The 25102-nt window shown below is 59.8% G+C and overlaps 2 protein-coding genes across 12 annotated transcripts in view; one reads left to right on the forward strand and one right to left on the reverse strand.

Annotated features, from left to right (window-relative positions):
* PGS1 (phosphatidylglycerophosphate synthase 1) overlaps positions 1–22504 on the forward strand; it is a 36296-nt gene extending 13792 nt beyond the window's left edge. For 7 of the 11 annotated variants that reach the window (XM_034640373.1, XM_034640372.1, XM_034640377.1 and 4 more), the window contains 9 exons: positions 221–320; positions 1187–1376; positions 2068–2246; positions 4286–4807; positions 13573–13721; positions 13829–14026; positions 14633–14779; positions 18061–18190; positions 21995–22504. In XM_034640373.1, the coding sequence (XP_034496264.1) occupies positions 221–320; positions 1187–1376; positions 2068–2246; positions 4286–4807; positions 13573–13721; positions 13829–14026; positions 14633–14779; positions 18061–18180 (1605 nt within the window). In that variant the 3' untranslated portion in view covers positions 18181–18190; positions 21995–22504. The other 4 variants (XM_034640376.1, XM_034640380.1, XM_034640381.1 and 1 more) reach the window with 3 other exon arrangements.
* DNAH17 (dynein axonemal heavy chain 17) overlaps positions 21665–25102 on the reverse strand; it is a 123522-nt gene continuing 120084 nt past the window's right edge. The window contains exons 83-86 of the mRNA XM_034641543.1: positions 24182–24364; positions 23727–23870; positions 23103–23328; positions 21665–22087 (exon numbers count right to left, since the gene is read on the reverse strand). Of these exons, the coding sequence (XP_034497434.1) occupies positions 21840–22087; positions 23103–23328; positions 23727–23870; positions 24182–24364 (801 nt within the window). The 3' untranslated portion in view covers positions 21665–21839. The remainder of the gene's footprint in view (positions 22088–23102; positions 23329–23726; positions 23871–24181; positions 24365–25102) is intronic.

The raw sequence follows: 25102 nt of genomic DNA on the forward strand, positions 1-25102 counted from the left end.
CAAGTTGACCCTTTTTTTTTTTTAAAGTAGGCTCCACACCCAGCATGGAGCCTGATGTAGGGCTTGAACGCACAACCCCGAGGTCAAGACCTGAGCCGACAACCAAGAGTCAGATGCTTCACTGACGGAGCCACCCAGGCGCCCTTGATCTGTTCTTTTAATACATAGTCATGTTTTTGGATCTTATACTTCTGTTCTTTTGGGGTTCTTTCCTTGATAGGTAGATTGCCTGGAAAGCACTCTGGAAAAGTCACTCCAAGCCAAGTTCCCTTCAGACCTCAAGGTGTCTATCCTCTTGGACTTCACACGGGGCTCAAGAGGTGGGTCTGGCACACCCCTGCCTGCCCTGACGATTCCTCTTTCAGAGCCCTCATTCAGGAGTTACGCTTTTGCGCACCACCCCCCAACCCCCCAGCAAAAGCAAGGATGTTTGAAGACAGCGCAGACTGCCTGGTTGCCCATCAGCATTCCTTCTGTAGCAAGTGACTGGAAGCCCAAGGAAAAACAACTTGGGCAAAAAAAGAGGCCGTTTTCGACTCCAGTTACTGACCTTTTTTGGGTGGGTCATGATCTGGGGGTCTGGCTTGTCACCAAGATGCAGCTGCTGGCCCTCCTTTTGGGCTGGCTTTATTCTCAGGCTCCGTGTAGTGGCCTCTGGCAGCCCCAGGCGCATCTGGCCATGACATTCTGTCCGTCGGAAGAGAGTCTGCTTCCTGAGGGTCAGACCAGAGCTCCTGACTGACCTGCCGTGGGCCATGCACTGGGGCTCTGCATGTGCTGCCCGGCCCCGTCCAGGCCTGGGCGCCCTCCCGTGGAGCTGGGGTGAGCTTTCGGGGTGGGTAGAGCCATCATTACCCAGAGTAGGAACGCTAAGAGTGGAGTGGGGTGGTGCCTCTAGGAGGAGGTTTGGGGTGTGATTCCCAGGAGGAGGGAGAATGGGTGCCGGGTACTAAAATGACAGATGTCTGCTGCCCCGAACGCCCAATCTTGTTCTGAGATGTGTCCGTGTCCAGAGCAGAATTTGGTCTGAGGTCCTCCAGCTTGCGATGGTGCCAGGGGTTCTGGCCGACTTGGGTGGGCAGCGCAGGCAAATGTGGGCCCACGGTGGGCAGTTCCTCCCCTGCAGGCTGGTATCTTTCTGGTGTGAATCGCCTGTCCTTTTTCTTTTGCTCACCCCTGTATTTAGGTAGGAAGAACTCCCGCACAATGCTGCTCCCACTGTTACAGAGGTTTCCAGAACAGGTCCGCGTCTCTCTCTTCCACACGCCTAACCTCCGTGGGCTTCTCCGGCTCCTGATCCCTGAGCGCTTCAATGAGACGATCGGCCTACAGCACATTAAAGTGTACCTCTTTGACAACAACGTCATCTTGAGTGGGTGAGTCTGCTGCCTTCTGTCACGGACCTCCCCTTAATACCATCCGGGGCGGAAGTTAGCGGAACACGGAGAAGGAACTTCCATCTCCTCAGGTCTTCAAGAACGTGGCCATACGTTTCGCGTCTAGTTGTCATACTGTCTCAGTGTCATCCACGACACCACATGTGCCGTGGCCGCTGGAAGCCCACCCCGGGTGCTCAGAGGGGAGCCCTGGCTTCTTGAGTACTTCCTGTGTGCTCGGACCCACACACGCCTGGGTGTGCTGTCGCGTGCTGTCCTCGCGGAGACCCACGTAGTGTTTTCCTCACTTTGTGCATGAGAGGCTAGAGAGGATGAATGACTTCCTCAGGCAGAGCCAGGAACACAGAAGAAGCAAACCACAGAGCCACCATGGCAGTCTGGGTCCTTTTCATGCTGAAACCCGGGCCCTGGGGTGAGCCCTGGCCGGCAGTTGGCTTTGTGAGTGTCATTCTTTTTCCAGCTGATTGTTGCCTCAGGGGCGTGGCTCTGTGGCTCTCTCCTTTGTGTCACCATGTGCCACTCGTGCCTCATCTTACATGAGTGGCCACGCTCAGGGTCGGCTGCTGCCGTGGGGTCCTGGCCCGTGTCTGTCGCTGCCCTGCTCCCGCTAGTTTCCCGGCACCCACTCTCGCACCCTCTCCGGCCTCACCCGCCTCTCTCCTCCCCGCAGCGCCAACCTGAGCGACTCCTACTTCACCAACCGCCAGGACCGCTACGTGTTCTTGCAGGACTGCGCCGAGATCGCGGACTTCTTCACGGAGCTGGTGGATGCGGTGGGGGACGTGTCCCTGCAGTTGCAAGGAGATGACACGGTGCACGTGGTGGAGGGGATGGTGCACCCTTACAAAGGTACGGCCCCGCTCCGCTGCCCTCCTGAGCTTGCAGGGGGTGGGGTGAGGGCTGAGAGGAGCGCACCTCTAGGAGCCTTACTGCTGGCTGGCGAGACTTGGGTGGCAGAGCCTCATTCTGCTTTTGTCTCTGAGGCCAGACAGAGGTGACTCACTGGCCACCAGTCAGGCCTTGTGGGTCCAGGGAAGGTGGGAGTGTGGGCTTCGGCCTGGGCCTGGGGGAGGGAGCCAGGGGCCAGCCCTGCACTTCCAGGAAGCAGCCTCCTCACTGACGGCCCTCGGGCCGGTTCCCCAGTGGGGAGCACCGGGCTCTGTGGCTCTCAGCTCTGCTGAGGTCTGTGGCCTCCTGCCTGGAAAGTGAAATGGGAGAGCCCTCAGCTCTGCTCCCTGGAAACAGGCAAACCCTGGCAGCTAGTGTTCCTGGGGGCATTTGCATTCCTGTGATTCCTGTGGCTTCTTGGTGGCCTTTGGGAAGGCCTGCTGCTGAATTTGCAACAGTGTCAGCAATGTGGGGAGGGGTAGACCCTGACCTTATAAGGAGAAGAGCCCCCCGTCCTGGGCGTGAGGGGAGTCCTGGCCCAGGAGCCAGTCTGTGACGGGGTGGGGTGGGGGGGCTGCCCTGCCTGCTGCTAGCCTGGATGCTCAGTTATTACATTATTTTGAATTTTTATCAATAAAAAAATTTGTGGAAATTTGCTTTTTCTTGTTCTATGAGTACCTATGTATTATTCTCCATTTTGCCCTTTGGTTCGTAAAGCCCGAAATACTTAATCTCTGGCCCGTAAAGGAAACACTGGTCAAACCCTGGTCTAACTTTACAGGCCAGGCTCGAATGTGCAGAGAAGTAGGCCCCACATTCTGGGAAGCATGAGTCAACACGCTCAGGGGGCAGGTAGGGGCGCCTGGGCAGGCGCAGATGTGCTCAGGGGACCAGGGCAACTCAGAAGGAGTGAACAGATGCCGGGGACACTCGTGACACTCAGAAGGACAGCCTGAGACATAAAGGGGCTCCCCCGTGGGTGCTGCTGTCAGAGAGGGAGGGTTCGCACAGGCCATCCCTCCCCCTGTCCCCAGCTGTGAGCGTGTGAGTGTGTCCTCCTGTTTCTCTTTGATCCTGGCTCAGCCTTCCCTGAGGCTTGCTGTTTGCTCAGCTGCCCGGAGGGCCAGCTCGGGGCAGCTTGGACATTCTCGGTTCTCCCATCGTTGTCATTCTGTGCACTTCTGCTCTTTACCCACTCCCTGTTCACGCTGTGCATTTGGTTTTGTCCTCACTTCTCAGGTTGGATGCTGGCTCGGTAGCGTTCAGGCTTGTCTCCTGGTAGCATTTATGGTCATTTCTCATCAGTGCCTGGACGGCTGCCTGTTTCCAGGGTCTTGTGTAGGCACAACAGGGCCCCAGCCTGCCTGTTGTCGTACTGCCCCTTGGGGCCCCACTCCCAGTGTCCCACTGCGTGGAGGTTGCTTAGTCCACAGTTGTGCCCATGCTTTGTGGCTCACACTCACACGTGCCTTTATTGTTAAACCTTCTCACTGAAGTGCGCCCTGAACACCAGCCTCGGGTGTGCAGTTCACATGCACGTGCATCAGGGGCTGGCTCCCAGAAGCCCCCTCCAGTCCCCTCTCAGGCACTGCAACCCAAGCTTCCACTCCCTTGATTTCTGTCGCCCTCAAGTCTTCTGGCCTGTTTTTGAACTTTTTATAGGGGCTTCTGGCTGGCTCGGTAGAGCATGTGACTCTTGATCTTGGGGTTGTGAGTTCGAGCCCCACGTTGGATGTGGAGAGGACTTAAAATCTTAAAAAAAAAAAAAGAACTTTTTATGAGTGGAACTGGTAGAGGCCTTTTCACGTTCCCTGGTGCAGGCTCTTCGTGGCCTTTCCTTGGACGTCGATACCCACAGAGCGGCCTCGCTTGGGCCCTGGGCCCGGTGCTCCGTCGAAGCATCTGCACAGGGCATCTGTCTGGCACCGTGTCCCCGTGCAGGCAAGAGTCCGGAGCCTCCACTTTCCTCCTTCACCCTGCCCTCCCGTGTGTCCCTGCAGGTGACCGGGCTGCCTACTGCAGGGCCGCCAACAAGAGGGTGATGGATGTGATCAACTCAGCCAGGGCCCGCCAGCAAGTGCTGCACGCCCAGACCTTCCACGGCGACTCCCTTTTGACTCAGGAGGACGCAGCAGCTGCTGGAGACCGGAGGCCGGCCCCCGATACCTGGATTTACCCACTGATCCAGATGAAGCCCTTTGAGATCCAGATTGACGAGATCGTCACCGAGAGCCTGCTGACAGAGGCAGAGCGAGGCGCCAGGGTCTACCTCACCACCGGCTACTTCAACCTGACCCAGGCCTACATGGACCTGGTCTTGGGCACACGGGCCGAGTACCAGATCCTGCTGGCCTCCCCGGAGGTGAACGGCTTCTTCGGGGCCAAGGGGGTGGCGGGGGCCATCCCGGCCGCCTACGTGCACATCGAGCGGCAGTTCTACCGTGCGGTGTGCAGCCTGGGGCAGCAGGAGCGGGTCCAGCTGCAGGAGTACTGGCGGCGGGGCTGGACGTTCCACGCCAAAGGTATGCGGCGGCCAGCCGGGGCAGCGTGCTCCCTCGTTAGCGCCGGGCCCTCCTCCTCTCTCGTCCTCCCCGCAGCTGTGCGGGTTCCACCCCTGCCATTGAGATGCAGTTGTACAGAATTCTCCCTCTGCTGCTCCCAGAGCGTGACGTGGGTGACTGGGCGGCTGTCATAAAGTGCGCACGGAACTTCTCCGGGGGGCGGGCAGCGGGTGCCGTCGCCCTCCCTGGTCGGCAGTTTCTCCCACCCTGGCCATGCCCTTCTCAGGGACAGAGGGTGCGATAGGGATGATTTATTTGGTATTAAACAGCCCGGTTTTTCAGTCTTTCCCTCCCCACTGTGGTTCTTTTACCTCTATGTGAATCCTCCGCTTTTTTTTTATAGCTGAGGAAGTTGAGGCCATGTCCTTTCCATTCTGGGCCGCACGGCACTGCCCGCACGTGGGTCACGGGCTGAACTGCGTGCGGATTCCGAGCCCCTGTAGGCACTGGTGTGTGACCCTGGCGCAGCGCGCGTGTGCCGTAATCCCAGGTCCGTGGTCAGAGATGGGGATAAATGGTTTAAAACCTTGTGCCGAGCAGAGGGATGATCCCCGCTGCTGCTCGCTGTTTTGAGGGCACCTGCCTCTGGGGTGAGTCACTCCTTCCCATGCTCCAGGGGCCACGCGACCGAGCTCCTTAGTCCTGTGTCTGAAGAAGAGTGACCGATGAGAGAGCCCCTGGCCACGAGTGATGTGTGTGGTTTTTCTGGCTTCTCTTTGGCGGTCAGAGGCCTGTTTTGCTCCTGGGCTGGTCCTGGAGTCTTGCGGAAGGGCTGACAGGGGAGGGGGCGGTGGGATCTTGGGCTCTGGTCTCTGCCTGGGAGTCCGGGCTGCACACAGCCTCTGTGTTGTTTAGATTTGAGGTCATTTTGGGAGCATCGGGTGGGTGGAACTCTTTTTCTTACATCAGTGATTTTCACCTGGGGATGCGCTGAAGGAAATACTGAAGCCCGGATTGCCCTAGATCTCTTGAATCCAGCTCTCTGGGGACAAATCCCACTTGGTATTTAAAAACGAACAAACAAAAAACTCCCCAGGAGTTTCTGATGCCCTAAGAATCCCCGTCACAGCTTCTGGCCTCTGGGGTGGTTTGTGCTTCCTGCCCGGAAGCCCGCTGCCTGGGCAGGTGGCATTGTTGGGTGCGGGAAGTGAACTATTTCGTTGTGCCGAGCCAGGTGGGTGGTCAGGGTGGGTAGGGTTAGCCAGTGAGGAAGTGTGGAAAGTATTTTAGGATTGGTTTTGTTCCTTGTGAGAATAGCGGAGGTGCCTAGGCGTGGGGCATTGAAGACCGAGCTGGAAGTCGGGAGAAGCTTTGTTCTTTGGAGAGGACGTGTGTGCTAGGGAGCTGTGCAGAGGGTGCCTAGAGAGCGCTCCCTCCTCAACTGTCCTGTGGCACTAGGGGCCCCCCAGCTCAGCCTGGCCTGATGGTTCTGATTGGGCGGTGGGTTATTTCCCTGAAGCGGGCGGTCCTGATAAGCGAGCAGTGACAACCCCCCCCCCCCATTACCGTTGAAACAGAAACACCCAACCGGCTCTTCCAGTGTGGCTCGCCTATTCCCGGACAGGCGTGCTTCTGCCCCGCCCCGGGTGCGGCCTTGTACTCCGGGAGCACTGGAATTGTGGGGAAGGCCAGGAATCCCAGGGCGCGCGCGCGCGCGCGCGTGTGTGTGAGAGAAAAAGAGAGGGAATGGGGTTTGGGGTATGTGAGCAGAGAGGCCAGGAGTCAGAGGCCAGTTAGTGCTAAAGTCAGCAGCCAGGGTTCTTTCCCGTCATTGTGATCAATAGGTGGGGGGGGTCCTTAAGTTGGCCCCCTTTTCTGATTCATTCCTTTTTTTTTTTTTTAAGATGTTATTTGTCAGAGAGAGAGCGTGTGCACACAGGCAGGGGGAGCAGCAGGCTCCCTGCTGAGCAAGGACCCCGCTGTGGGGCTCGATCCCAAGACCCTCGGGATCATGACCTGAGCTGAAGGCAGACACCCGACCGACTGAGCCACCCAGGGGCCCCTTTCTGGTTCGTTCCTGGATGCCCATTCTCCGCAGAGCAGCCTGGGAGAGGAGCAGGCCGCCCAGGTGGTGGCTGGCGTAGGTGGTGGGACTTGCTCTCTGCGGGGGCCCCTTCTGGGTCCAGGTGGTGTGTCTGTTTGCTCCTGCTGATGGCGGAGTAGCCAATACCCTGGTGGCCTTCCCACGCTCCCCCAGCACAGGCCTGGCTCCGCTCAGCTCCCAGTGTTCCCGTAAGCCCCTGGTGAGGAGAGCGAGCCAGGGTCCCCTGTCCGCGGCGTCCACATCCTTGTGGCTCCAACAGCACTGTGCACCCCTCCCCCAGTCAGGCAGGGAGGGCCTCGGTGGTGTTGAGCCCGCCGGTGGCCCAGGAGTGAAGGGATGCAGGGACCCTGTGTGGGCCCCGCCCCCGGGAAGCTGACAGGCTTGGCGGGGGGCATCCTCCTCACAGAAGTCACGGAGCCTTGTGGTCCGCAAGTGCCAGTCCGATGGCAGGAGGTTCCAAGGACGAGTCCTTTCTGGCTCATGGGGGGTGGGGGGGGGCGGCAAGCCGTGGCTCAGACGCCTCGTCGGAAGGACTGTGGGAGCTGAGTGCTGTGGAGGCGGTTCTTCTGTTTCGGGGGGCTGCCGAGTAGAGGCCTGTCTCACAGGCATCCTTTGCTGGACTTGAGTATTTGTCATTTTAATGTTACTTCAAAGTGCCTGAGAAACCTTCCACTGTTTAGAGGCGTGTACTCTAGAGGCTTTAGCAACGCGGTCTGTTCAGTTTTCTTTGAGTTTTTGCAAAGGCCACTTATTCGGGATGCTGAGGGGGCCTGTGTGCATGCGATGTGCTGGAGAGGCCCCCAGACGTGGACTCTTAAAGCCTAGTTCTCGGCCCAAATTTACCTTTGGTGAACGTGGAGGGACCCGGTCCAACCCCTGTGTGCCATGGGGTGATGGCACGGGTTCACCCTCAGGAGACTGCAGTGACCTGACCTGCATTCTCTTGGGGTTTCTGTGAAGTGGCCGAGAGAGAGGTGTCCCGGGGGCCGTGGGGTGGGCGCTGGAACACCCGGGGCCCCGAGGCTCATGGGCCGTAGGTGGGCGACTGGTGAATACGCCCCGGGGGGCCTTGTAGCTCTTGGCGAGGAGAGGTGTCCTTGTCACCTGTGGTTTATCCACCACTCCCCCCCGTGGGTCCCTGAAGGACACTGTTGAAGGTGGTGGTCTTAGCTGCATCCCTTGACCTCTGGAGGGGCAGCTGGGGGTCCAAGACAGACATGAGTCTGCCGGCAGCCCCTCAGATTCGTGCCTGGGTGATTTCCTGTGGCCTGGCCCTCGCTCCTTCCCCCACAGGTGGGGTGCAGTGAGGCTTTGCGGGCTGGAAGCATCCGGACGCTGCAGGACGGTCACCTGAGTTGGCGCTGGGTGTCTGTCCATATTTTTTTTTCCGTCTGTGGTTTCATTTGTTTTGCAGGCATTCGGCGCCCAGCACAGCACGTCACAGCTCTTGTATTTAATCTCTTAAGTGAAAATGTATACTTATTTATGAAGACTTCATTTCTAGAGAGCAGTTTGGGTTCAGGGCAACGTTGAGGGGAAGGTACAGGGATTTGCCGTACACCCTGCCCTGCTCACACCCAGGCTCCCCACTGTCGGCATCCTGCAGCAGAGCGCGCTCGACACTGACACGCTGTCGTCTCCCAGAGTCCACGCTTCGTATCTGGGGTCATCCTGCTGTTGTGTGCTCATGGGCTCCCGTGGGTGAGGACAGATCTGTCATCACGGTGTCACACAGACCCTTTAACTGCCGTGAACATCCTCTGTGCTTCCCATCCGTCCTTCCCTCCCCCCAGATTCTGACAGTTTTCACCTTTCCCAGAATGTCATGCAGTTGGACTCGTACAGTCTGTAGCATTTTCAGACTGGCTTCTTAGGCTACTAATGGGCGTTTAAGGTTAATTTTTTTTTATTTTTTTAAAGATTTTATTTATTTGTGGGGGGAGGAGCAGAGGGGGAGAGGGAGGAACAAGCAGATTCTGTGCTGAGCGTGGAACCTGATGCAGGGCTCGATCCCATGATCCCAAGCTCATGACCTGATCCGAAAGCAAGAGTCAGCTGCTTAACTGACTGAGCCACCCAGGTGCCCCGTGTTTAAGGTCCTTAAACCTTACAGCTTTTCATGGCTTGACAGCTCTTTCCTTTTAGTGCTGAATAGCATTCCCTTGTCTGGACGGACCTTTTAAACCTGGTCCTGGTGGACAGCGGGGTCTGGGGGCCAGGTGCACAATGGCTGTCAGCCGGTTGTGAGCACTGTGTCTGTCATGTGCCAACGAACTAACCTCTCTAGGTCTTGGGGAGGCAGCAGCCCCAGGGGAGCATGAGTGAGGATGACAGATGTCTTTTGGGCCTGGTTCTCACGTCTCCTGCTCCCTGGAGAGGAGTAGCCCTGAGCTGTGCCCGGTGCTGTGGCGGGACTTCTGGTTGGGAGCAAGAGGCACGCAGCCCCTTTGGGCAGGGGCCACGTCCACGCTGGGGGACGTCTCGGGGGAGGATCAGAAAATGAGCTTTGAGGTGTCAACTTGGATTTCATTTGGGTGCTGTACCGAGTGCTAACAGCACAATGTGTGTGGCCAGGGCGGGGCAGGCCACTGGATTAAGAGATTTCTGGCTCCTGCTGACAGAGGAGTCTGTTAATGATTGTGAGAATTGTCACTATTTTTACTGCTTTCCCGACAGGCAGCTTGGCACAGTGCCCAAAGGTGAGTTTGCAGTGCGAGCTGGGGCAGCTCCACCCTGTGTGTCCGAGGCACGCGTGCCTCCCCTGGGCGCCAGCAGGTGTGCACTGGGCCAGGGCCGCACCGACTGCTCTGCCGGGGAGCGGGCAGGGCTGGCGGCCGGCCTCCCGGCCTCTGCGAGTGGCCTGGAGTGTAATAGGCAAGTGCTTAGTCCTCCGAGGTCAGGACTGTGGTGTCTCCTGTCCCCTTGTATTTTTATAGGGGTCTGAGGATCCTCAGGAATTTATTGGAGAATATCGTGGCGGAAGTGAAGGAGGGGGCATGAGTTGACGTTTTCTTGGAGAGAGCCTCACGGAAGTCCTCTCACCAGAAACAGTCTCCTGCTTTAGAACTCAGAGCTTTTCATACTTGATTTCATCATTGTGTGTTGGAAGACGCACCGTTAGCCTCACTTTGTTGGAACAAGTATTTAGCGTCTGCCGTGTGCCAGGCAGCATTCAGGGCATTTGGAACCAGTCACTGGGGGCCGACGAGCCCCTGCCCTCCCCAGGTGTCTGTTTCATTTAACAGGAAGCAGATGGTTGAGTCTATTCAAGGAGAGCGTTAGGTTGGGGAACAAGTTCTGTAGAAGTCCAGAGCAGGAGGAGGAGTCTGGGTCGATGGGGGTCTGTTAGACTGGGGGCTCGGGAAGACCTCTCTGTTGGGGGGGGGACACTTGCTGAGCACAGACCCTGGCTGGAGGGTCCATGTGGGGGACCCAGGAACGTGAGGCCCCAAGACCATGCTAGACACGAGGAGGAGTGAGGGGGGCAGGTCGGGAGGGAGTGAGGCCGGCAGGTGGCTGGGCAGGTGGCTGGGCAGGTGGCTGGGCTGTGGGAAAAGCTCAGAGGACTGGTGAGGGAGCTCTGTGGGATTTACCCTGCAGCCTGGTGCTGGGACCGCACAGAGGAAGGGCTGTAGGCAGAGCACAAGAGGTGGCCCGGGCCAGGCAGCGAGGGCTCTCCTTGCAGAGCGGGGAGCCTGCAGAAGGCTTGGGACTCAGTCCAGTTGTCTGTGTGTCTCCACGCTCCCTCTGGGGCTGAGGACTGTCCATGGCCCGTCCCCTTGGCTAGTCCCCTCCTGTGCTGTCTCTCGAGCAGCTGAGTCTCTCCCAGTCTGGCGGGTCCTAGATGGTAGAGGCGTTGGGCACAAAGGTCAGGCCCTGGGCTTGATAACAGGCTTGTGGCCCTGCCGGGAAGTGCAGGAGCCCCCGCCCTGCCCCTCACCCTGCCGGTGCGCTCAGCCCCTGAGCAAAGGGTGCCCCCTTGCGAGTCCCTCCCTGAGTGGAAGTTTCCTGGCTGTCCTCTGGGCCTAGCCCAGCAGCAGAAACGTCCACCTTCGGGGAGCTCATACCCAGAAGGGCTGGCTGTTCGTGGGGTGGCATCTTGATCTCCTGGGGCACAGGTACCACGTGGCCTCAACATCTGTGGTCTTTATGTCCTTTTGGATGGAGAAAGACCACAGTCCACATGGGTCTACAGGGGAAGCAGTGGGGCGGTTACAGGCCTCACCAAGGTGGCCAGTAGGTTCAAAATGCGTACTGCCCATCACTTGGACGTGCTCTCCCGAGGCCAGCCTGGGCCGGAGAAGAAAGCTGAAAGAAGACAGCTGTCTGTCGCGCCTTCTCAGTGACGTGATTGTGGCGGGCAGGTGCTGAAAAGCTCTTATCTCACTACATGTCAATCCCAGGTACGTGCAGCACGCGGACATGTGTCTGTGAGCGCAAGATTTCCTTCAGGGCTGGCGATTAGGAAAAACAGGTCTAAAAAAGCTCTTTAGTGGTCAGTAGCAAAAGCAGGCTGGGGAGCGGTGGTGCGGCCGAGGAGCCGTTGGCGTGGGCCAGGGCCGGGCCGCCTGCCTCTTGTGGCTGGCCCCTAGGTTGCCTCGTGAGGAAGGGATCTAAGCAGATTTCAGAAATAAAAAATACGCATAAGACCAGGTCCTTTCAGTCTTGCGCAGCAGGCCCTGTGGTCCAGGAGCCTTGCATGGACGCACCGAGGGTGGTATGATTGACGGCATCTGTAGCCCATGTCAGCCACATGGGTGTCGGTCCTTCCTGCTGCTCGCGCTCTGTCCTTGTCTGAGCGGACTCTGGAGAGCCAGCTGCATGAGGGGCACGGAGCGTCCCCCGTGCTTTTGAGTCTTTCTGATTGTGACCTCTCACGAGTTGGAACAGCAATGGCAGGTAGAGTGCCCTGAGGCTGCGGGAGGTCTGCCCCCGCCCCTGGCCCCTGCCCCCCTGCTTCAGGCTCTGTGGAGAGGCTGAGCCTAGCAAAGGAGGAGAGCCAGCCCTGCCCCACTGCCGCCAGGAGGCTCCGCCGTCCTGCCCAGTCCTGCTGGACATCTGGAACAGTGCCGGGGGCCAGCCGGCACACCCCCGGTCTCTCGACATGAGATACGGTGAACCACACGGTGTCCTACACGGCAGTGGCTCCGTGAGGCGGTACAGTTGCCCGAGCGACACACACGGGCAGGCAGGCGGCTTTGATGTGGCCCCCGTGGGGGGAGGGTCGAGCGCATTACAGGAACAGGCAGCAGAGCGTCGTCATCTCTTACCCAAGGTATTCTTGGAAATGCTCTCGCTCTGAGTGAGAATTAGGAAACGGCCTTCTATTTTAGGCTCCTCGGTGTGTCCTACACGTTGTTGATTTGCTCGTGATGGTCATGCGCGCCTGGGGGCCCTTAGAAAGGGTCACGCTGGCAGAGGAGAGGCTGGCGGCGGTGGGAGGGCGTGAGGAGGCCGGCCCGGAGCAGGGGGGCCTTGTAGAGGAGCTGGGGCCGACCCCAGCACGGGACAGTAGCTGGGTTTTCTGGGCTGAACGTTCTTGGTGCTAGTGAGGGTGTGGCGTGGAGGAAAAGACAGATGCCAGATCCAGATCTGGGCTCCCCTGGGAGAAGGGAAGTCTAGGGTAGCAGCTGCCCTGGAGAGGTCAGGTTTCGGGAGTCGTCTCTTCAGGAGAAGTGGTTGTGACAGGCACTGGACCATGCAGGCAGGCCTTGGGTCTCGGGGGAGGGGCGGACTGTGGGGGATGGGGTGCACCGCAGACTCACCAGCCTGTCGTGTTTCAGGGGACAGTTCAGGATTCCGAGACAGTCTGCAGCCTTCATGACAAACGTGTCAGCATGCGGGGGGATGAGGCAGGAACCGTGCCCTGCTTTTTGTCTGGCTGTGCTGTCAGCCGGCTCATTTCCTAGCAGAAAAGGGGAAATGGTGTTTTCTGGGATGGGACAGAAACTCACAGGGCCTCTGGGTTCTCTCTTCCACTGGCCTCTGGTGGACTTCGCGTGTCTGCCTTCGATGTCCCTGAGCCCTTAGCAGGGACTCATGTCTGCTGTCCCTTTGGGTGTGATGTGTCGGGAGCCCGAGACGGAGAATCGCGTCTGTGGGTGGGAAGGGGTGCAGAATGGAGTAAGCTGTACTTACCAAGAGTCTTTGTACCCCCCGCCCCCGTGGAACAGCCCCATGCCTGTGGACTTGGGTAGGAGGATTGCTGTTCCCTAGGTCACCTTCTTAGCACAGCAGGGGTGTCTTTCCTGAGAAGCAGGTATGAACTTTGTCACGTCGGTGCTTGTGGCAGGACCATGGAGCCTCTGGCCAGGGGGGGCTCCCGTTCCGGTGACCAGGATGTGGCCGAGGCAGTTCAGAGAGCAGCGATCAGAGGCCCCGAGGTCTCTGGGAAGGGCTGTGGGTAGCACGGGGTGATGAGGGCCGAACCTGAGCGTGGGCCTCCCAGGGTTCCCTGAAGGATCCACCTCTTGCCGTGCTTGGGCAGGAGAGAAGGCATCCTCCCGGGAACGTGGGCCGCTCCAGGTCCCTGCCCTCCAAGCAGCACCCCGGTGGATAGCACGTCCTGCCTGACCGCTCGTTCCCAGCAGGGCTGCTTTTTTCTTAGGTTGAACGAAGCGTGGAGAGGCTCTCGGCAGATGCTGTGCTCATTTCCTGTCTGCACGTTTCCTTTTCCCTGCAGGCCTCTGGCTGTACCTGGCAGGGAGCAGCCTGCCCTGTCTCACGTTGATTGGCTCTCCTAATTTTGGGTACAGGTCGGTTCACCGGGACCTGGAGGCCCAGATCGCCATAGTGACGGAGAGCCGGGCCCTGCAGCAGCAGCTTCACCAGGTTGGTCGGGACAGGTGGGATTGCCCGGGTTGGTGGGGGATAGCGGGGTACTCAGCCCTGCCCGTGTCACCGGGTCCCCTAAGAGCCGTCCCCGCCATCGTCTTCAGTGGCAGAGAGAACCCGGGTCCTCACAAGCCTGCTGGTGGCCGGAAGGCCAGTCGAGAGAAGCCCGCCAAGGGGCAGCCCTTAGAAGCCGCGTGCCCCCCGGCCCTCCTGCCGCCGCAGCTGCCCCCGCCCCACGGCCCCGGGAGCTCCGTCTGTGCGGGCGAGAGCGTGCTTCTCTCACCCGGACACCCCAGCCTCTTGTAAGAGTGCACATCAGCCGTCGCGGGGGTGTGGGGGAGGAGCCGGGCTCACTCAGGCCCAGGGCCGCTGGCAGCAGGCTCCACAGGACGGTGGCCACGCAGGCAGAATGGGCACTCGGGGCACCAGTGTCTCTGCTGGGAGAGACAGAGGAGGCAGACCTCTGGAAGCAGCCCGAGCGCCTGTGCAGAGGGCTTCGTGCAGAACGGAGTAATTTCAAGGGCATGGGCAGCCCTGTGCCTCCGTCTCTGAGCCATAGAGTCCGTGCGCACTCGTCACCTGGATTCTGTCTCACTCTGCATCGTCCCCCTGGGTAGTGCGCTGGCTGGGGATTGAGTGTGCAGGGGACGGTGCAGAGGGTCTGCGGGTGTGCCAGCCGGCAGCAGGGTTCCCTCGTGGGGTGTTGGCGGTGTCTGGAGGTGGGTGATATGCGGGACGGGCAGAAACTCATGGCTACCTTGGTCCCTTACCCGTGGCCAGGGGACAGAGATTGACAAAGCAGGTCGCTTTTTTCTTGGGGAGTTCCAGAGTCTTGGAGTTTGAGTGGTGTTGTCCTCATGTTTGCAGTGGTAATAGGGCTTCTGTTCTTCTGTCCTCTGTCCGTGAAGGGGAGAAGCAAGCGTTCTCCTGAGCGTCGGAGCTGGGGCCTCAGAGGAAGCCTAACCCGCTCTGGCTGGCTCAGCCCATTGGGGTGCGCTGACCGTCAGGCGCAGGTGGCTGGTCCAGGACCCACCTGCTCCCCTTGGAAGACACAGGTCAGGCCCGTGTTCTCAGCCACTTGGAAGTGGGGAGAGCAGCCCTTTTTGTGAGCTGGGGTTGGAGACCCTGAGCCCCGTACTGCTGACTAGCTAATGGCCCCGAGAAGCAGGGGGAGAACCCCATTTCCTCACCAGGGCAGGGATGCAGGGTGGTTCCCAAAGGGTCAGCAGCTATCTCGGCCCTCTTTCTGTGGTGGAATGTTTTATTTTCTGTCTAGAGGAAAACAAAGTTGCTGAGAATTCATGAGCGCTTTTGTGGGACTGCGTGTTTGGTGGCCGGACTCGGGAGCCGCGAGCCCCGTGCCGTGCGTGTGAGAGCGGGGTGGTGCTGGGCACTCCTCAGTCTGTGACCTTTACAGCAAAGCCTTTCCATGGAGGGGGCCAGTTTTCCTCCTGAGTCACAGGAACACAGATAACGCTGCTGTGGGCCAGACCTCGGAAGCCTCGGCTGTTGACTTTGTGGAGCTTTTATTCTCTAGTGTTTGGGAATGATTGTTGCGAAACTGTGGGAGCCTTTGTTGCTGGACAAGGACACGGTAACTGCCTTGTCCCTGGGACCTGCCTTCTGCCGTCTGGGAATCCTGTCAGCGGCCCAGTGGGGCCGTGGTGCCGGGAAGGCCTTCACGACCAGGGGCCAGAGGAAGTGGCAGTGGTTGTGCTCTGGGTGGCCAGTGCGGAATCCGAGCCGCTCAGCAGGTTTCTTGCTACTGTGAGGCTTCCAGAAAATGAGGAAGCCTCATAGCTGAGGCTCCAGGCAGAGTCGCTGGTGCAAGAGGGGCAGGGCCGCACCCCTGTGGGGTCCATGGGACTTCTGGATCGGTTGCAGAGACGCCTCGGTCTGGGAGCCCCTGCCCTGGGTCAGTAGAGTTGTTGGGTGTGAGCTGGGCCTCGGGCCAGGCCCGGTTCCCCACGGATCTGGGTTGATTTGTGGGGACAAGTGCCCCAGGCCTGTGCCCGGGGTCCTGGTGCTGGCCCCTCTGCCCGACCTCCTGAATGAGGGGATTGAACCCACATCCTGAATCTGGAGAGAAGCTGGGCCGGTTGTGGTCAGGAGCTGTTTTCCCAAATGACATATTTGGGATAGTTTCCTTTTCTTCCCAAACCTGAATCCCAGGGGCTTTAGATTGTGGGAGGGTGGCAGTTCACGAGGCTCTTCCTTTCTTCAGAGGCACGTTGATTTCTGTGCTTTTGAAATGCAGAAACATGTTTCTAGATAATTCCACCTATATACTTAGATGCTGGGACTGTAGGCCCCGGCTCCTGCCAGGTGGCCCTACAGTGCCTGATCCTGGGACTACCCGGCCACACAACCTCCCCACGGCCCAGAAAGTCCCTAGAACCCCGGCTGCCCGTGTCCCTGCTCCCTGTTCTCTGTTCATATTGCACTGGGCACTGGGAATGGAGAGATATTTTTATCAGAGTCCAAAGCCCCTCCCTTCACTTAGTATGCACAATAAAAACTGCAAGCTTCCTGGTTTTGTTCAGAGAACACGGTTTACCACTTGTGACCCGGGAAAGACTCCCTTGAACAGCATTGTAACCTTGATCAGCTGACTTCCTTCTCCAGCCCTGTTGTGGGGTCTATGAGGAACCTGAAGTGTTTCTGGTAATTTAACTGAAATCTTGGCTGAGTATTCGTTGGAAAGCCTAAGCTGGCTGGGTCTGTGGAGCCTTCTGCAAGCCCGCCCCCCCGGGCCGCCGGCGGCTGCTCCGTCAGGCACATCCAGCCGGGGGCCGGGGCCGTCGCCACTGGCAGCCGAGAGCCCGCTCAGCTCGGCAGGGCCGCGTGGACCTGGCTCCGCGAGAGTGGCGAGGGTGTGATCCTGAAAGCCATGCGGGAGAAGTGAAGTTGGGGTCCTGGGTCTGCCCCGCCCTGGATGGGAAAGCCGTGGACGCTTCCTGTCCGCTCCTCTGTCCCCCGTTCTTGCCGGGTTGTCCCTGCCCCCAAGGAAGAGCGCGTCCAGCTCCCTGGCGGTGCGAGCAGCATCATCCCAGCGCTCCCTCTGGCGCTCCCGGGCCCACAGTGGGCCCCGTCTTTGAGGCCATTCTGACGGGTCCTCATGATGGTGTGGGTAGTCGGTATTTTCTGGATGAAGGGTTGCAAGATTCAGAGAGCGATCGCCCTCTCAGCCCTGAGTGGTGCGAACCAGTAGGCTCACTTCCGGCCGCTTCGTCAAATCCTTTATTAATGGAAACACGGGACTTGTAGGGTGTGTTGTTTAAGAAAGTGTTTCCTCTCGAAGATTCTAAGCACAATTTAAGAGAAGGCTTATATGAGTGTTTTTAAACTTGTTTTTAAATATAAAATAAACGTTCATTGTAAAAATTCAGAAAAATTGGAAGACGCCTGTCCTTCCTTCAGAGACGTCACTGAAGTCACTCCGAGGATTCCCTCTTGTTCTGTGTGTGTGGAAAGGCAGGACTTGTCTTTTTAATGAAATTAGCATTATGTTCGCTGTGTTGTCTTCTGGAGCGTGATTACCTTGTGGCGCACGCCCGTTCGTCGTGCGCGTTGTTTTTTTTTTTTTTAAAGATTTTATTTATTTAGTTGACAGAGATAGAGACAGCCAGCGAGGAAACACAAGCAGGGGGAGTGGGAGAGGAAGAAGCAGGCCCATAGCGAAGGAGCCTGATGTGGGGCTCGCCCATAACGCCGGGATCACGCCCTGAGCCGAAGGCAGACGCTTAACCGCTGTGCCACCCAGGCACCCCCGTCGTGCGCGTTTATTAGTTGTCATGGACATTGAGGTGGTTTCCAGCTCTCCCATCATAAATGTCGCTGTGATAGGTGGCAGGACGCAGAAATCTCGAGTGCGTAGCTTTTTTCTTGGGATGCAGTCCTGCAAGTAGAGCTCCTTAGAGCTTTGACACCTGTCGCCAAGCTGCTCTCTGGGAAGATGGCGTGACCCTCTCCGGTCTCTGTCAGCTCGGGGTCACCACATGACAGAACAACTTTCTGCCAACTCGAGAGAAGAGAGGCCCCCCCATTTCAAGAATGTGGCTTTGAGTTGCACGGGCTCATTTAGCGCGGGTGAGCCTCGCTGCTCTCCGCCGGCTCCCCACGCCGTCCGCTCCGCACATGCTGGTCTTCAAGGTGTCGAGACGCCGGCTCCTTAGCTTGCTCGCCAGGGCGGGTTTGACAGGGCGGCTCGCAGGCTGCCTCCCCTGCCTGGCGCCCCAGCACCCCTGCCCCCCAGCGCCCGAGCCAGCTCCACGTGGGACGCTGGGGCCGCCCGGTGCCACTGGAGACGCTAACGCCCGTGTGTTCTCTCCCGCAGGAGCAGGAGCGGCTCTACCTGCGCTCGGGCGCGGTGTCCTCCGCCACCTTTGAGCAGCCAAGTCGGCAGGTGAAGCTGTGGGTGAAGCTGGTGACGCCGCTGATTAAGAACTTCTTCTGAGGACGGACAGGTGCTGCCTTACGAGGCCGTGTGTGTGTGTGTGTGCGCGCGCGCACGCGTGGGCGCGCGGGGGTCTTCCGCCTCGGGGCTTCCTGGGACCTCTCGCCGGGGCTCGAGGGCTCTGTCCCATGGGTCACCATGGTCGTCATCGAAGTTTTCCAGGCCCGAAGCTAGATTGGGTGGCCCTGTCACCTCATGTTAGCACCGTGGCCTGGGCTGGCATCATGAGTGGGGGGCCGGGGCGGTGGGCGCGGGAGGGATGCTTGGTGACAGGACACGTTCTGCCCACTGGGAGGAACCTGCCACTAGGGACGGAGGCTGCCGCTTGGCGCCCGGAGCCACCGGCTGTGGCCCACAGGGGGACGCCAGCAAGGCTGACCTGGGCTGCTGCCTGGCTGTGCCGACGTCCGGAGGTCGGGCAGGGTGCGGCTGCCGGTAGAGGTGGCCCTCTCCCTAGTGACCCTGCCCCGCCCCCCCCCAGTGGCTCCAGAGGGGACCCGTCGCCCGGCTCTGGGCGGGATGCTGGGCCGCCAGCTCAGGTGCGGGGAAGGGTGTGCACGGTTGCACGGCAGCGGCTCCCTCGGGTGCTGGTGCCAGCCTTCTCTCATTAAAACAAAATTGTATTTAATCTTATCATTTAGTTTTCCTCCATACTTTCATTACTTTGATTCAAATAACGTAGACCCAGAGAGGAAGGCGATGCCTGCGATCTGACACCGTGCGGCTGTCTCCCGCCTCTCACCTCCCCAGCAGCCACTTTTGACTCTCTCACCTGTTTCTTCTGATGTTTACATACTGGTCTGTATTTGTAGATAATATGGGTATATTGCCAGCCCCCCAAATACAAAGTCTCGTAAAAACCCCACCCCAAACGCCACACCAGTGTCACACCTGAAGCCGGAGCAAGAACCCCTTAGTGTCGTCACACCCCCGAACGTGTTCAGTGTCAGTGGCCCAGGTTCCGGGTAAGGTCCGGACCTTGTGTGATAGGGTGATGTGTTACCTAAGTCTCTCTTTATCTGGGGTTCCCTTCATTTTTTTTCTTTGCAGTTTTTTGTTGAAGAATGAACCTCATTTTTATTGCATCTGCCTAAAACATGGTTTGTGTCACCGTCTCCAGGCAGGGCATCTGCAGAGCCCATAGCGTGTAGGTTTGTCCCAGGCCGGGGTGCGCCCCCGCGCCCTGTGTCTCCAGGAGCAGGTTGCAAAACCTTGCTTCCCAATCTCTACATCTCCAGGTGCTTGAACCTTGTGTAGCGAAAGACCTTCCTGAGAGAAGGCCTTAGGGCCCTGGGCTGTGGCAGCTCATCCTTTGTGTGGGGCGGTGCTTTCCACCCTGGAAGCCACTTCTCGTGGCTCCCTCCCAAGGGCGGTAGCTGCCAGTGGTCCCCTCCGTGGGCTCTGGAAGGCGTGCTCGGCCTCTTCCGCACAGTCTGGCTGTGTGCGTGGGGCGCTCGCTCCAGCGCTAGGAGTGCCTTGTCTTGGACTGAGGGTGTCTGCACCCCTCCCCCCAGGGCTGGCAGCTCTGCAGGCTTTCGTGGTTGGGAATTGGGTGGAGTGGTGGCCGTGGCTACACTGCTCTGGGGCAGCAGGACATCAGTTAACACTGTTTGCCTTCAAACTAGTTATTAAATTGTCCCGTGGGACAGTTAGGCTGGAGAAGCCGAAAGAATGTGCCAGGGCACTGGGTTTCTGTTTGGAGAGAGGCTTTCGGTAAACAGCGCTCACATTCCTGCAGATTCTGTGGGACCAGAGTCAACATTGTGCCACAGCCCAGCTTGAGCAATCGGGGCCTGTGCCCTCCGTGCTCAGCTGCTTCCTTTGTCTCCACTGACCACCTCTGGCCAGCCCTGGGCCCGCCCCACCCCTCCGGCCCCCCAGGAGGCAGGGGATCCAGGTCCTGCAGCACCTGTGGAGGCAGAATCCCTGGGTCCCTGTCCCTGGATTGCAACCCAGAGGTGAATCATCTCTTGGAAAAGTTGGAGGTCCTTTTGTCAGCTACCCACAGTACGTGCGGAAGAAATTGCTGTTTTATTTCAGTCTCTACAGGCAAAATTGCAAAACTTTCCCATTTTGTGGTTATTACCAGGGGTTAAGAATGAGTTGCCTGGTGGCCACGGGTAGTTTTCTCCATGTTCTCCGTGTTCGCAGGAGTGGAGGCCTGGCTCTCTGGCCCGGACACGAAGGGCAGCAGCGACCCCTGCTGGCCGGCAGAGGGGCTGCCCCGTAACCAGGGCAGCAGCAGCTCCTTCCTGCAGGGCGGCCCCACAGGGGTTGGGCTCTCAGGGCCACCCCCCGAACCCCGAGGATTCGAGGGGCGTTTCTCCTTCTCTTTTTTGAGCCCCACCAGGCCCCAGTTGTTACCCTCAGAGTTAGGTCTTCTAGGGTCTCCTCTCTTGTGGTTCCACTGAGACTACTTAGAAAAAATTCTCACAAAACCTCGGGATCATACTGAACTTAGCCTGAGGCCAGATGCTCCTGGAGGCCCCCTGTGCTCTGCACGTGGGCCCGAGAACATCAGGGGTGTCAAGCTCCCCCTGGAGTTGGCAGGCCCTATTAGCTGCCTTCCCTGTGCCCCCAGCGTCTGGCTCATCACTCCCTCCCCTTGTCTGTGTGCCGCCCCAGCCAGGCCCACATGGCAGCCCGCTCACTTGGCTGGAATGGCTGGAAGTGACAGCCAGGTCATCCCAGGGCAGCCCTGGGACCAGCAAGTGCTGGCCCCCGGGTGCGGCGGGCTGTGTGTGCATGGGGCGCTTTTCCTCATCGGGCCGGTGGTGTTCCTTAGTCCCATCTCCCTGCACAGGTTCGGGGGCCTGGAACACAGGCTGAGGGGCTCGTGCAGAGGGCGGGGTGTCATGCCCGCGCAGCGCGTGTCCCCCGGGGAAGTCAGGACCTCCAGCTTGCCTGGCCGCAGTCGGGGTGTGGCGGCAGAATGTCTGGGATGTGGGGACCCCAGGGGCGGGACGAAAGGAAGGTGCTGCGCCTACTGGAGAGGGACCCACAGCCTCTGGGAGTGATTGTGGACTTGATGAGCCTGTGACCGAGGACACGTTAAGGTGGTCCCGGGAACCGAGTTCGTGGTGTTCAGTGTGCACGCATAGAAAGCGGGCTGGTGAAGGGGCAGAGTCGCCTCTGGACTGGCGTGTCCCAGCGCCGGGACCTGGGAGGGAGGAGACCTTGTCTGAATCAAGAAAGGTTCTCTGTCCTCGGGAGGAGGGAACAACGCGTCGGGACTGTGTGGAGGTGGCGGTTCCTGTTGGTGCAGAACCCCTGAGGCCAGAGGCCTCAGCTGCACGCCCACACCTCTGAGCTGCTTGCGTGCAAGGGTGCGGCCGCCCGGCCTCCGGGCTGGCAGGGCTTGGGGGCTGGGCTCCTGGGGCGCTCGCCTCAGTAGCGGGAACGGGGTCTCCCCTGGCGCCAGTGACTCAGACAAGTGCAACTCAGTGACTTCACTGTTTTAATCCGGCCTGCGCCCCCTCTTCCATGCCGCCCCCACCCCCGGCCCCTCCACCTTGACGTGCTTCTAAAGGGCCTGGGGGGCGTAGGGGAGCAAAAGCCACTATCAGTTCTTATAAAAATAAAAGTTGCAAGGCTGAGCTTCTCCCTGCCAGCCCGCAGGTGCGGTCCGGACCTGGCCTGGGGACCCGGCGCCCTCCGCACTAGACTTGTAAGAGCAGGGCCACGGCTGCCAGGATCCACTTGGCCGCCTTCTCTTTGGTCTTGAGATTAAAGGTCCAGACGTAGGTGGGGCCGCGGATGCGGGTTTTGTACACAGGACACTCATAGATGTTCTTGGTCTCCATGCGGTCCGCAGGAATGGCCTTGATGAAGATGACGGGCATGGCTGGCGTCAGCTCCTTCAGCCTGGCTTCGGCGATGACTCCGGTCTGGGTGTCCCAGCGAGCTCCTGCAGGACAGCGCGGCGAGGTCAGGGTGGCCCGTGGGCCGTGCGTGGGTGCCGCATGGTGTGCCGGCGGGGCGCCGGGGGCTGGACTGGCGCAGGCGTGGCTGAAGGTGGGGCGGTGAGCAGAGGCCCGGGCCGGGGCGCTGGGCACGCCGGGACTGCTGGAACCCCGCCGCACGCCACCTGTCCATCAGCCTTCTCAGCCTCAGTGGCAGGAAGCGGGGCCTCCAGCTGGAAGTCACAGCAGGTCCCGTGTGCATTACGCAGCTTGTGTGTGCGTGCACAGGGCACGCAATTGTATGTGCACACGCACATGGAACTCTCATTTGCCTTTGACCAGACTGCTATCGTTTCTACTCACCCTGTTACTGGTGTTTGTGTTTTCTGTCTGTCATTCCAAAATAAACATGGAGAGCGGTGTCTGTTGTGCTTGCTTGTCTCTGACGTGGGGACTGGGGCGCCCTGAGCCCTTGCCAGCTAAGCCCTGACACCCCCACAGGCAAGGGGGTGGCGTCAGTCGCTGAGTGGGACGGTTTGTGGTGGGAAAGCTGCCGCTTAGCTTGATGGGTTTAAGGGACCAGGCTGCCTGGCGGCCCTGCGGCCTCTGCTGGAAAAGGCGGGGGTGGTAGCGACCAGCCCCCTCCCTGCTGCTGCTCTCTGCTGGGCCACGTGGAGGTGGGACTGGGGTGGGAGCACTGGCGCCCCCAGACGTCCATCTGTCCCAGGCCCCCTGCCCCCGGGGCCTCCTGGGAGGGCCGTGTTCCTCACCGCCCCGAGACAGGAGCTCACAGCCGAGGACGCGGCTGCCCTTTCCGGGCTCGTTACCCTGTGTGACATGTTTGGTCTCCAGATGGCCCGTCTGAGCACGTTCTCGGAGTCGTGCCACTGTCTCCACTAGTGTCAAGCCTTGAGTCCACGTGCCCCTTCCGCGCGCCTGTCCCACCTGCCCCAGCTAGTCTCTGTCCTCCGGCCCCGTGGGACCGGCTCTGGAAGCTTCTCAGACTGGCACCCTCGTTACCTTCCATGAAGAGCCCGTACACGTAGGAGCCCTCTCTGGGTGGTGCTGTCATGTCCTCCCGGTTCTTCTTGGTCACTTCCACGGACAGGCACATCTTGTCTAGCGGCCACTCGTTCTTCCTGGCCATGGACTGCATGATGGCCGTGAGGAAGGACTGGGGGTTGAAGAAGCCGGCCAGCCACACGGTGGTGGGCAGGGCGAAGTCCGTGGTCCAGGCCTCGAGCTCCTGGTGGAAACGTGCTTCAGCAGAGCCTGGTGCCCACTGGCTCCAGTTTAAATGAGGGAACGGGGAGAGGAGGGTCTGGAGAGGGGCTGCACATTTGAGGACAATTTGGGGTCCCAAAGGAGGCTTTGACGAGGCGGCTCCCCTGCCGGGTACCCCTGGGGCTTTGGGCTCTGACGGGGAGGGTGTGGGGCCGCTGTTCCCTCCCTCCTGCAGGAAGCGCCTGCATTGTCAGGCGTCTGTGTGGAGTGGGCCAGGCCCTTCCGGCCCTGCTCTGACAAAGGCCAGGCCCGCGGGGGGCCTCTAGGTCTCTGGCGGGAGCACACGCTCCCCTCTTCACAGCCACCGTCCTGGCCCCGGGGCCGGGGGTCTGCTGAGAGGCCTGGAGAGACCGTCCTCACCCTGATACGGAGCAGCAGGTCGGTGTACCAGGCCGCCAGGCCCATCATGGAGGGGTAGGCCCGGGCCACCCATGGGTCGGGCACGGTGTCATAGAACAGCGCCGTGGACAGGTCTTCCATGTCGGTCGTGATGGTCAGTTCCCCCTGAGAGACCCATGGATGGGGCGCTGGGGGCCCGGGCTGTGCCACTCACGGGCCCAGCCGGCCCCACGCCTCGCTTCTCCCACCCCAGCCATGCTGGGAGTCCTCGAAAGCAGTTCGACGCCCAGCCTGGGTGTGCACCCCGGCCTGGCGGGCCCGCACCTCGGGACCCAGGGAAGCCAGAGGAGCGGGACCACGCTAACGGCCCCGGTCCAGGGCTCCGCGTTGGGCCGCTGAGGCGGGGAGTCCGCTTGCGGCGCCCGCCGGCCTCCGGAGTGGCGTCCCTGGGTCCCGGCTGGCCTGCACGGTATTACCTTCAGCCCCAGGCTCAGCTCCTTCAGCGAGCGGCGCATCTCGTTGGTGAGAATGTTCATTCTCTCGCATTCCTGGAAGGCGACCACCACGTACGGGGTCTTCTCGGCCGCCTTGGCCATGATCTCGGCCATGTTGAACATCTCCGGGACCTTCTCCAGGATCTCCTCCAGCACAGCTTTCACCTGGAAGTCAAGCCCCGACAAGCCCCGTCACCGCACGCGCCTGCCAGCCTGCCTCCAGGGTCAGGGTCAGGAGCCTGCCCGGACGTTCACGGCGAGGGTTCCTGGAGCAAAGGGCAGTGGAGTTGCCTGAGAATCAGGGTCACGGAGGTGCAGCCACCCGTCTGACAAGAGGAGGGGATCTTGGCCAACAGGCTTTGAATGTTCTGGTCCCGTCGTCAAGGCTGTGGGACTGTAGCTGTGGGAGCTGCAGGCCACCCCAGCCTGACACCGGCAGACGTTCCCAAATGCGTTGGCTTCCTCCCTGCATCAGATCAGCTGCCACCCATCGGATTGTGACCTATGAGCCTTCCGTGGGGACCGTGCTGGTCTCACCCTCTCCAGGAGTGGCCCACACGGGGTCGTGGGCACCACTGCTGTCGGGAGAAGTCTGGTTCCAGTCGCGGGACCACGGAAGGGCCGTGAGGGTCTTCCGATGATGCAGAGTTCGGTCTACGGCTCGTCTGTGTAGGCCGGACTGTTGCTAGTCCGGTCTGCAGCACTAAGCTCGCGGTGACCAGAACTTGTCCCGAATTTACCGAACAGCGTAAAAGTGTGAATTGCTCACGGGCGGCAGAGGGAACCCAGACAAGTGAGAATGGATTAACAGCTCTCAGGCTGTCTGAAGTTCTTTTGCTTCTTTGGGTGTTAATGGGATGAGCCCCCCGTGGTTCTAAGCTCCTGGGGAGGGACTGTCGTGCT

This window comes from Ailuropoda melanoleuca, chromosome 13, assembly GCF_002007445.2.
Source record: "Ailuropoda melanoleuca isolate Jingjing chromosome 13, ASM200744v2, whole genome shotgun sequence".
Lineage (NCBI taxonomy): Eukaryota > Metazoa > Chordata > Mammalia > Carnivora > Ursidae > Ailuropoda > Ailuropoda melanoleuca.